This window comes from Anoplophora glabripennis, unplaced genomic scaffold, assembly GCF_000390285.2.
Source record: "Anoplophora glabripennis isolate ALB-LARVAE unplaced genomic scaffold, Agla_2.0 scaffold566, whole genome shotgun sequence".
Classification (NCBI taxonomy): domain Eukaryota; kingdom Metazoa; phylum Arthropoda; class Insecta; order Coleoptera; family Cerambycidae; genus Anoplophora; species Anoplophora glabripennis.
In genome coordinates this window covers 320,472-332,910 of record NW_019416687.1, presented here as the reverse complement: position 1 = coordinate 332,910, position 12,439 = coordinate 320,472, and the positions used below count along the sequence as shown (strand labels likewise).

The following is a 12,439-nucleotide window of genomic DNA, read 5'->3' as shown; positions in this document are numbered from 1 at the left end:
CAATTTCTAGCCATAGAATAATGGCGCGATCCCAAATCATTGAGGCCAATTTCTAGCCATGGAATAATGGCGCGAGTTAAAAAAAACTTAATTATTTTTCAACCATTAATATGTGGTAGCATTGTGCAGTTAATATCACTCACCTTGTAACCAATACAACAAATAAAAAGTCCCCCAAAACAATTAAGTTCTTGAGTGGCGACCCTAGATAAATAATACTAGGGGTGACAGAAACGTAAACAAAAATGGCGGATCCGTTGAGTTTACTGCGTCAATACAATGTTAATAAAAAGGAAATTATCAAACGAGATGGACAGATTATATTTGGCGAATTTTCGTGGCCCAAAAACGTTAAGACCAACTACCTTATGTGGGGGTATGTATTAAATGAGGTACGAAAAACGTAATATAGTAAACAACCTAACCTTATGTTTGCAGTTCTGGCAAAGATGGAACCCCAAAAGAATATTATACGCTGGAATGTTTGCTTTTTATATTGAAAAACGTGTCTCTCACGCATCCCGTGTATGTCAGACAAGCTGCTGCTGAAAATATACCAGTAGTGAGGAGGCCAGATCGTAAAGAGTTGCTAGCTTATTTAAATGGAGAAACGGCAAGTTGCCCTGCTATCGATAAGAGTGCACCTTTGGAAATACCTACACAGGTATATTCAAGTACCAGTTTTAAATTCGGACCTACCTTGTAAAACTCTGAAACTTTATAGGTCAAAAAGTCTGCCGATTACGATGGGCCTGAAAGTCTGGCTAAAAAGCCTCGCTTTGAGGATACACATGTACAGAAGGTGTGGGAGAAACTGGCTGCGAGGTTGGATGCACCTAAAGAAGCTTCCGTAACAGTAGATAATATTAAGTACGTAGTCCAATCTTTAAAATAACTGTTCTCCTTAATATATTATTTTTAGATCTCTCTCGGAAGCTATGTCTGCAGAAAAAATTGCAGCTATTAAAGCGAAACGTTTAGCCACAAAACGAACCACTATTAAGGGAAATGATGATATTGGTCAAGAGTATGATTTTAGAGCTATTTTAGACTTGGATGTTGACATTACAAAGGATATTATAAGTCGTGAGAGGCAATGGAGAACGAGGACAACAATTTTACAGTCAACGGGAAAGGTAAGTGACTTTGCAATACTCCACAATCATCAAAATAAAATAAGAGTGATATTTATCAGTTAAGTCTTCAATTATCTGATTTACCGATATTGTGAAAATATTTAAACTAAAATTTCCCCTTAATAGTTAAGAATGTGAACAAATTTCTATTTGTGTAAATTGAAATGTACCATATGTTTTCTTTATTACTTTACAGATGTGTTAAAATTTATATGAGTGTTCCAAGAATGTTACTAAAATGGTCAGGAATTTTTAAAATTACTTTTTATCATACAGAATTTTCTATATTTCAAAGCCTAATCAAGCTTAATTTTTAAAATGTAATGGTACTAATCAGAAAAATTTGGAATTATCAGGGAATATCATAACTGCAAGTATCAGAATTTTTCAAATTTTGATGGACTATTTTTTAAATTCTAATTGCAGTTGTTCACAAAGTACCATAGGATGTCACATCGGTAAAATATTTATCAGTATACCACTAAAAAACAATTTTTATTAATTCCTTATAGTTTTTTTATTGTAATAACAATTATTTCTTTTTAAATACAATCCAACGTCGTCCATAGAAAAAAAATATCTTCACAAAGGTATTGGTTAAAAAAAATTGATTAACTGCACCAGTAAAAAGCATACAAATAAATTACATAAGAATAGTTCATGAATTTTTTTTAGTTCTACTAATAATAATTGTCTCAAAAATGCTCATAAGTTTTTCATATTTTTCTAACAAAATTCTAAAATTTATGAAAATGGAAAGAAAAATAATTCCTGTGTTTCCAGGTGAATACATTACGGTTTTTTCGTGCTTGAACATTTGCCGATGTACTCAAGCACAAATTGAGAACATTCTCCCATTTATAACATTATTGTCAACACTTGACTCGTTTATAAAAGTTATCACTAAATGTGAGACAAAATGTTCATTAATATTTTTAATTTTAATTCCCATTTCATATTCTTTTAATTTATGTTTATTAAAAGTTTTCATAAAGTTTTATAATCAATATAAAACTAGATACATTTACAACAAAATTTAAAAAAAAAACATGAAAACAGCAAAGATTAGGAGCAGAAGATTAAGAAGAAATAAATTTTAGCATCAATACTGCAATACAATACAATAAATTTTAGCATCAATACTGCAATACAATACTTACAGGACCATCAAATATATTTTTTTTAATTTGAGGATGATCATTTTGTTACTATACTAATGCATTGCCAAAATTTGTTAAAAAGTACTTTAATTAAACTTGAAAGTAATGCCTAATCTAATTAAGTATAGTTTCTCCTAAAAACTGTGGTTTTGCATGATAACATAGAGGCTTATTTTTAATTTCTGTAGTGTATTCGTTCCAGTTAATACATTAATTTTTCTTAGACTTTTGCGAAAAATATTCTCGCCATGCTGCATAGCATAAAGGCTAGGGAAGAGGGCCGCCAAAGACCTCCTCCACAACCTGTCATGGTGACGCCCCGCCAAACACCTGTTAGACCTACCACACAACCGTCGGTATATAACAGATACGATCAAGAGAGATTCAATCGGCAAAAAGAAGGTAAATTCTGACATGTTCCAAAATGCACCATATGAAGGTTATTCACGAAACATCCTACTCCTTTTATCTTAGTTGCTTTCGTATTTAAAAAAAAATAGTAGCGGCAGTTGTAAAATTTCAAAACTGCTTAGAAAAACTATTTAATTATCATTTCGGATATACAGTAAGACCCCGCTTAACGCTGTTTCATTTAGCGTTGTTTCGGTTTAGCGCTCTTTTATTTCAACCCGGGGATTCCCCGAAATTGCTCGCAGCATTACGGGGATTCCCGGAAATTGTGTGCAGCGCTAGGTTTCCAAATATGTACATAACCTATCCGAAACAGTGTAGTTGTGTTTCTTGTTTGGTGCGGTGCTGTACAGACGCATTTTTATCTGTTGATAAACTATAACTGAAATTATGGACCAATTTGTTGAAAATGATCCAAATTTTGACAGGAGTTCAAAAGCAAGACGGGGGTGTTATAGATGCTTTATTCACTTATCAATAACTTCTAACAGAACGCAAGAGGAAAACGCAAACTACATTAGATGCCTTCTTAACAAAAAGGCAGAAAATTGGAAACACAGAATAGACTGAATGATCTGACTGACTTAGAATTTTATTTGTTTTTATAAGTAATATTCGTTTATATTGTTTTTATTTTTGTAAGAAATAAATGTTTGGTTTTATTTTTATTAAAAAAAACAATTATTAAATTTAATACCTAACCAATTTTCTGTCCATCTTCCCCTAACCCCATTATTTACATGTTAAGATAGCCTTGTTTAGCGCTGTTTCGCATTACGCTCTACTTTGATGGAACGTATCCTACTCGTTAAGCGGGGTCTTACTGTATTTATTATACCTGTGTTATAAACTAGGACTGTAAATTTTATTTTGAGGAATTTATTTAGTAAATTCAAGGCGAAAAATTGTGTACATTATTATTTTTCAAAGTATTGTCCATCGCTATTATTTTTCCACTATTCTTTCTGTCAGCATACGGATTCCGCGTCCAAAGAACAACTCGTCTATTGATACTATTCACCAATTGATCCAATTTTTTGTATCTTCGTAAGATTGGAAGCGCTGCTTAGCCAGGTTGTGACATGTGGTCGAGTGTTATCATGCCTTTCCTTGAATTGCAACCATTTTTCCTTCAGAGCTCGGCTCAAACGCATCAGTTATGTTCAGTAGCATTCATCAGTGATGATTTCATTTGGTTTAAGCAGCTCATAGAACACAACATCAAGCTAGTCCCACTAAATACAGAGCATGAGCTTCGAACTATGAATATTCGGCCTGGCCTTCGATGTTGATGCATGACTAGGCAACTCCACGATTTTCTACGCTTAGGATTAGCATATCCATTTTTCATTGCCAGTGATGATACGATCCAAAAAAGTCCTTTCTTTTTTGCTGTTGAAGCAATTGTTCATGTGAAAAATCACTGTTCGGCATCTCTCGGCTTCAACTCAATTTTCTTGCTTTTAAATCATCCTGAGTGCATTTTAACGTTTGGAAACTGTTGTATGAGCAACATTCAACGATTCATCAAGTTCATCTTGCGTTTGACATTAATCTTGGTCGAGTAATGCTTCCATTTCTTCGTCTTTAAACTCTTTCGGTTGACCAGGTCGTTCTTTGTCAACTGTATTGAAATCATCACTTCTCGAACATCAAAACCAATACTCATACATTTTTATCGATGGAGTATGATCACAGAAGGTATCCAACAGCACTCGATGACTTTCAGCAGTACTCTTTGAACTCGACAAGAAAAATAAAACTTCCTTTGACGTCTTTTAAGCTGAGAAAAAATATGTTATTTACACTTCAGTAAAATGACATATAATAAAAAGTAAAGCTTAATGACAGAGCTTTGACATGAATATGGCTACAGAAGTGTCCAATGAGATATAGCATAAGTTATGCCATCTATTGTAAATCCCTTAAAATTATTTCACAGTCCTAGTAAAATGTACAGGGCGTTCTGCCAAAAAAAATATTAAGTTCGTCTTGTACGTGTAACATTCAGTGATTTTTCTAAGTACAGTTTTTATATCTTTTTTTTTAAAGTAGGTAAAAAAGAGAAGAAGGTAGAATGTTTAGCGAATAACTCTTCACTTTGAAGTATCGCAGATTCTTAAGGTTGGAGTAAGTCGATTAAACCAAAATTACTTCGTTTAGCCACAACAATTCGTCAAAGTTGGATAAAAAAATTAATTTTTTCCGAGTCCTGTCCGAGCATAGAACTTACTTTTTTGAGATTGGGAGTACCACGAACAATTGTTCTAATTTTGCCCCCTAAATTAGCCGTTCGACAGATACCAGTTTGTGTTTGACATTTCCTAAATATTGCGTTGCAATTGTATCCTTTTTTTTAATTTAGTTCCTCTCAAAAGACTACAAATTTAATTGCCTTTCCTTTTTTCATAAAATTTAGTTACAATTTAAATAAGAAATGGGGCATTGTGTGTAAAATTTTTCGTAGATAGAGACGGACGAGAATAAAATTATTGTTTCAAAAATAAGTTTTCTTTTTTTTTATATTGACAATAGGGATTTCGCCCCAAAATGATGGGGTGATTGTAGTGATTGTAGTAATTGCTCATATTTGTTTACAACTTATCTGATCTTATTTTGCCAAAAATACTGGAGCTTTTTGCAATTGTTTTTAATGCTTATATAATTATTAATTATTTTATTAGTCATCACCTACGACCTACGCATAACCAACACATACCTGATTTATCTTATTAAATTTGATTTATTTGTTAATAAAAATTAAATAATGTAGGAATCTGTCTGCCTTTAAGATATATTTCTTATTTCTGCAAAATAAATGCAATTTTTAAGTAAGTGACATCTATACACAAGTACTGGCATACCAAATTTTATTTAAACCATACATCGATATGTAGTCACTTGAAAAATCCAAATTATTTTGCCGACTTTAGTCCCTTTAGCAATTAAATAAAGCAACTTTGAATATTGCTAGATTTAGTTAAATCGTCTTATTTTAACCCCAAGAATTTGTAACAGTTCCATGTATTTGGAATATAGAAACACCCTGTCTATGTAAATGCCACCTTACGTTGTCTAACTACTACTATTTTAAATTTTCCCACAGAGACTGAAGGATTCAAGATTGATACCATGGGCACATATCACGGTATGACCTTAAAATCTGTAACAGAAGGTTCCGCCAAGGTTAATAGACCTCAGCCGGCACAACCGCAGACTCCACTTCCGGTCAGTGCAGCAAGACCACCTCCGGGCGGACTCCAGAAGAGGGTATCACGCACTCCCATAATTATCATACCGGCCGGTACGAACTCGTTGATTTCGATGTACAATGCGAAGGAAATTCTTCAGGATTTAAGGTAGGCAATTCTGATGGAATTTTTTGTAGTAGTGTGTTATGCTGAGTGTAACATTATCTTATAATGGACATCTTCCATTTTATTGTCTATTTGGTAGCTAGAAAAATGGGTAGATGATGAAATATAGGATGTAATAATCTTTTATTTTTTTTGGAAGTTTTCTTTCTTTGAAAGTTGCACTCCGTCGAATTTTTTTTCTAGATTTGTTACTCAAGAACAGAAGAAAGCGGAGGGTGGAAAGAGGGACAACGAAGTTTTGATACAGAGGCAGAGAAACGGACAGACGGTTCCGTATCGGGTGGTCGATAATCCGGCAAAGTTAAGTCCCAGCGACTGGGACAGGGTGGTGGCGGTATGGGTCATGGGCCCCGCTTGGCAATTTAAAGGTTACCCCTGGGACACACCCGTTGAAATTTTTGATAAAGGTTCGCTGGTATTTTGACTTAACAGAAATTTATAAATTGACTTGTAATCGTTGTTACAGTTGCCGCTTTCCACTTGAAGTATGACGAAATGAAGACAGATCCGAATGTAGAGAAATGGGCCGTTACCGTTATACAGTTATCGAGAACTAAACGACATTTGGATCGGGCAGCTCTCATGATCTTCTGGGAGAGACTCGACAAGTGAGTTCTTTTTTAGTTGGCTCTTTATTTTTTAGTTGTTGTTTTTAATTTGTCCTTAGTATTTGATTTTGTTTAGTTTACATAACATAAAGAATTGCTCAAACTTCTCCAGCGCTAAAATAGTAGGCTGTGTCTCATTCTCGGCATGTGTGACTATGCAGTGTGTAAGGCGAGCGGAGAACGCGATTCCCAAGTTGTGTCATTTAATAAGATGTCTTTCTTACTTGTACGCTTATGACACACACAGACATCACATCATCTGGGAACTAAGATACGGTATTTAAAAACATCAAACGGTACAGTCTCATTTATTTCTTTTTGTACATGATTAGCAAAGGTAAACACTTGTAACAATATAAATGTACAGAAAATGCGCACACGCAAAATAAACGGCACATTACAAGGGCCAATGAATAAGTATAGTTGTTACGATATCAATTGGAACCTTTGAATCTTAAAGCACAAGACCGTCTGCACTTCTCTTGAAATTTCTTCATATGCTTTAGCCATGATGTGTCTCCTAATTTATACTCAAAGGTCGTCAAAGCAAACCTGTATTGGTCCACTAGGTCGTAAATAATTTTTTACATGGTATTCTATAATTAGTTTGGTGTCAAATGCGGTTTACTTGGCTTTGTCAGTACCATAGAGAGCAGTGCTTGGCGTGGTATATTTATTGTTGGTATAATACGTAAATCCCCTAATAGTCGAGCAGGTTTTTGTCCAAAGCGTCGAAACAAACTCGTAGTTTAAAAACAAAGATTTACATGTACTAAGTCAATGTATTATTTTAAATATATATGAATTATATGTTTGAAAAGAGAAACTAGTGAACAATGTGATAAAGAAATTAGGAAACAGATTAGCGAATTAACTGAGATATCAAAAACGTCAATTTATCGCGTAATTAAAGGAGACGTTATTAATCACGGTACAAAGAAGAAATGGAAAAATACAAAATTAAGGAATATTGACGATTTTACCGGAGATGTAATATGGCGCACAATTTATATGTACAGGGTGGCGCAATGGGTATTGACGATTTTTGAGACACCACTGTCCGAATATGAGTAAAGTGAAGGGGATATTCAACCACTTAAAATATTCTGCATGACATTTAGTAGCCATGGATACGTGGCCAGTGAACCAACGCAGCTTTTGCGTTGGGACGTATCACCGATCGGAGTCTGTTATTGAGGTGAAACGACAGTTTCGGTGTGGATATAACATTTCAAGGCGTGGTAGAATTTCTTCGCGCAAAACAATTTTGCGGTGGATTGCAAAGTTTCGTGATCATGGAAGTGTAAAAAATGAATTTGTCGTTTCTATCAAAACTGTGCATACACCGGAGAACGAGGAGCGAGTACAGCAAGCTGTAATAAGGAGTCCAGTTCGTTCAGCAAGGCGTCAAGCAGTAGCATTGAACATTACACGAAGAAGTTTGGGTCGAATTTTACACGAAGACCTACGATTTCATCCATACAAAATTCAAGTTGTTCATAAAATTTTACCTCAAGATTTACCAGCACGATTGCAATTTTGTAGAATATTTCTTGATGAACTGAACCCAAATNGAGTCTGTTTTTGAGGTGCAACGACAGTTTCGGTGTGAATATAATCCAAGGCGTGGTAGAATGTGGGTTGCAAAGTTTTGTGATCATGGAAGTGTAAAAAATGAATTTGTCAGTTCTATCAAAACTGTGCATACACGGGAGAATGTAGAGCGAGTACGGCTAGTTCGTTCAGCAAGGCGTTCAGCAGTAGCATTGAACATTACACGAAGAAGTTTGGGTCGAATTTTACACGAAGACCTATGATTTCATCCATACAAAATTCAAGTTGTTCATAAAATTTTACCGCAAGATTTACCAGCACGATTGCAATTTTGTAGAATATTTCTTGATGAACTGAACCCAAATATTTTAAATTTGATAATGTCTGATGAGGCGCATTTCCATTTATCAGGATATGTGAATAAACAAAATTTTCAATACTGGGCTGCTGAACAACCTCAACAAATTCACGAACAACCTCTGCATTCCGAAAAAGTATGGTGCGGTGTGTCTGCATTCGGAATACTAGGCCCGTATTTCAAAGCAAATGGGAGGAAAGTTTAATACCCTGGAAAGGTGGAGCCTAGTATGGTTTACAGATGGCTCCAGAATGACCAGAGGGATGGGTGCAGGAATATATGGACTCAGACCCAGATGGAGTGCAAGCTACAGTCTGGGGGAGTTCCCTACTGTATTCCAAGCAGAAATCTTCGCGATAATGGCGTGTCTGGCAGAGAATGTACGTAGAGGTTATAGACGTAAACTCATATATATATTCTCTGATAGTCAAGCTGCAATTAAAGCTTTAGCCGCACACAAGGTAAGTTCAAAACTGGTGTGGGATTGTTTACAAATGCTGACTGAACTGGCCACCAACAATACAGTCAGACTGTGTTGGGTGCCAGGGCACAAAGGCATTTGTGGAAATGAGAAAGCGGATGAACTTGCTAGGAAGGGATCCGAAACAGAGTTCATTGGCCCGGAGCCCTTCTGTGGCACATCTCCCAGTGTGGTCAGGCGGGCTCTGGGCAAATGGACTGAGACAGAACACAGGAAATACTGGACTTCAAGGCCAGGACACAGACATTCTAAGGAGCTCATGGAGTATCCTTCGAAGGAAAGAGCGAATGATTTACTGAGCTTGAACAGAATCCGGCTCAGGAGAGTGACAGGTCTCATAATGGGACACTGTCACTTTAGGAAACATCTACATAAGCTAAAGCTTGTAGACAGTCCGGTCTGCTGAGGATGTGAATCGGCGGAAACTTCTCTGCATATCCTGGGCGAGTGCCCAGCAAGGAAGCTTTTGGACTTTGTAAAAACGACAAATCTACTTGCTGAATAGGACTAGCAGTGGGACGCACAATAGGCCTAATCAGGCCGCAGTGCTATGGGACTTATTAGGACCAACCACTAGAAGAAGAAGAAGAAGAAGGCCTGTACTTTTTTGAAAAAAATGACCGTACAATGATTGTAACTTCTCAACGGTATTTAGAGATGCTTCAAAATTTTTTATCTGCTGAATTGCAACGACTGGGGGTAGAAAATAACGTCTTATGGTTCCAGCAGGATGGAGCAACAAACCATACTGCGTGAATTTGCATGGCTGGTCTAAGAAACATGTTTCCTGGACGACTTATATCCTGTCATGGTGATTTTAATTAGCCGCCAAGGTCACCAGATTTGACCAAACGCTACAAGCTTTAAAAGACAACATTGTAAAACTGCATTATATATGTAATAAAAATATATCTTCTTGACATTGGTCGTTTTATTGGTATATCCATAATAACACTATAAAAACCGTCAATACGCATTGCGCCACCCTGTATAAAGAAAATAAAGTTCCTACTTTAAATATGATTCGGGATAAATTAAGCGATTATCCTGATTATAATTATAAATCTTTAGATACTTTACCACATGTTTTATTACAATGCGGTTTTAAACAAAAAAAACTTGACAATCGTATGGTAATTATGGAATCATGACGTTTAGTTGCACTTCGGGAAGATTATTTACAAAAAATTTAAGAATATCGTCAACTAAATAGGAATATAGCTCGGAATATAGTATATCTAAACAAGACGGGACAAAAGTTTTCAGGACGTCTATGGATTCCGTAGAGTTTATGAGTTAAATGTTTTTATGCGGTTCCAACTGATATCGTAACAACTATACCCATGTTAGGAATGAAGAGGCAAGTTTTTCACATTTTCTTTTAAGTTTTTCAACAATAATTTAGATCGATATACATATTCCAACATTTCTGTCATTTATTTGACCTCTCTAAAAAATACAATTTGTCAAACTCTTCAAAATACGCTCATCTCAGCGAATTTTTATTTTTTTCCTCCCGTTCCATATTTTCATGCTGGCGAAGAAAAGTCGCAGGGTGATAGGTCGGGCGAGTACGGTGGGCACGGCAGCAGTTCATAGCGAAGTTCATGCAATTTAGCCACAACAATTGCGGATAAATGTGCTGGTGCGTAATTATGGTGAAGTAGCACATTTTTCTTAGACAAATGAGGCCATGTTCCTTCAATTTCGTATCGAATCGATCCAATAATTCACTGTAGTACTGCCCCTTACTTTCTGCAAAAAGCCCATGAGTATTATTTCCTTCAAATCCGAAAAAAACGTGGCTATGACCTTTCTGGCTGATGGCACTGTCTGTGCCTTCTTTGGAGCAGATTCACCCAGAAAAATCCATTGTTTTGACTGTTTTTCATTAATGATGACGACTCGACACAAAAACTCCTGTGAATTTTTGCTTAGAGAGGTCCAAACACTGCTTCGACCATTGACAGCCGTATCCGCTTGTTGTCCACCGTGAGCAATCAAGGCACCGCTCGAGCCGACAACTTTCTTACACTTGCCATGTAAAATGTTGTCACGAAAATATTGATGCAAAATTTTGATTTTTTTTTAGGCACATTGTGCAATTCAAGCCACATCTGAGATGGTAAGAAAAGTAGACTTTGGATTTTAAACGGTGGATGAGTAAACGGCGAAATTGATTGCTACATTTCGGTCAAAATTCAAATTGGACAAATAGGAAATGGATAAGCATAGGAATAGAAATTGTACAGAATTAGCTGTATGTTTATAGTTTAATTTCAGTGATCGTTATTTTTAAGGTTTTACTTGAAAAACTATTAACACGTAAGTTATATACAGAGCATAAAAAAGTAACACACAAATTCGATAGATCCAGGTAAGCAGAAATATACACTTTATTTTTAATGTATTTTTTATAATTTCACATATACAGGGTGAACCATGTCAGGGTATTAAAAATTGTTTTTTTTTCGTAGCCTTTCACTCAAAACTTTTTTTTTCTAATTTTAAGAAATTCGGTAGTTGTCTTGATTTCAATAACAGTTTTGATCCGGATGTGGTAATTTCAATGTGAGAGCGAATATTAACAAATAAAATTAGGTAATAAAAATAATTTATAATTTTATTAATCTATTAACAGATGGCAAAAATATATCGGAAACTGACTTCTTGGTGGAAGAGATCTTAATTTTTCAAATACAAGTTTAAAAAATATACATTTTGACCCCACCGAATTTTTTGGAAATTTGATTAGTTCATTTGGTTCCTAATAATTGTTTTTCAAAGGAAACAGATCTTTTGAATTTTATCTGACAAATGAACTGTTTTCAAATTACTATTTTTTACTTTTTAAGGATCAGTATCCCAAAAAAGTTAAATTGTAAATCTATTTATTCGTCTTTGTGGTACCTAAGCAATTTAAAATTAAAAAAATATAGAGCGACTTGTTTTACAAATAAAATAGAAGTGGCCTTCTTTTATTGAAATACAATTCAGAATCAAATGCACTTGCATTTCTAATTATATTTGTATATATATTCAATAACTTTTTTTTTACCTTCACTTGGTTAAGACCCTACATCAAGTTTCGTTTAATCTTAATTTTTGACAGATCATATGGGTAATAAAAAAAAATGTCGTTGATGATGCATTTGGGCCACCATGAACGCCCATATAAAGGCTATGCATTAAATGTTATTTTTTTTTGTCAAAAAAATTGCCCAAATCTATCGAATTTGTGTTATATGTAGACACTCTGTATATATGGAAACTATAAAAAAATATATCGCATGTATTTATAAGATTTATCTTGAGTTATTGTAATCATTTAGAATCATGTTTTGTAAATAAATT

At 34.9% G+C, this 12,439-nt stretch overlaps 1 protein-coding gene across 1 annotated transcript; it reads left to right on the top strand.

The window, feature by feature from the left end:
• The first annotated feature begins 234 nt into the window (after positions 1-234).
• Positions 235-12,439, top strand: LOC108911756 (parafibromin). Its single transcript, XM_018716767.1, has 9 exons — positions 235-376; positions 439-664; positions 725-870; positions 923-1,136; positions 2,521-2,698; positions 5,814-6,066; positions 6,268-6,491; positions 6,551-6,692; positions 11,178-12,439. Exons 1-9 carry the CDS (start codon positions 246-248, stop codon positions 11,212-11,214), a joined length of 1,551 nt encoding a protein of 516 aa, XP_018572283.1. The 5' UTR covers positions 235-245; the 3' UTR covers positions 11,215-12,439.

What these genes read in the sequence shown, in the direction of transcription:
- LOC108911756 (XM_018716767.1), top strand. Translation starts at nt 246, where the DNA reads ATGGCGGATCCGTTGAGTTTACTGCGTCAATACAATGTTAATAAAAAG. An exon ending in ACCAACTACCTTATGTGGGG is followed by an intron (nt 377 to 438) that starts GTATGTATTAAA and finishes TTATGTTTGCAG; the next exon opens with TTCTGGCAAAGATGGAACCC. An exon ending in CGTTGAAATTTTTGATAAAG is followed by an intron (nt 6,492 to 6,550) that starts GTTCGCTGGTAT and finishes TCGTTGTTACAG; the next exon opens with TTGCCGCTTTCCACTTGAAG.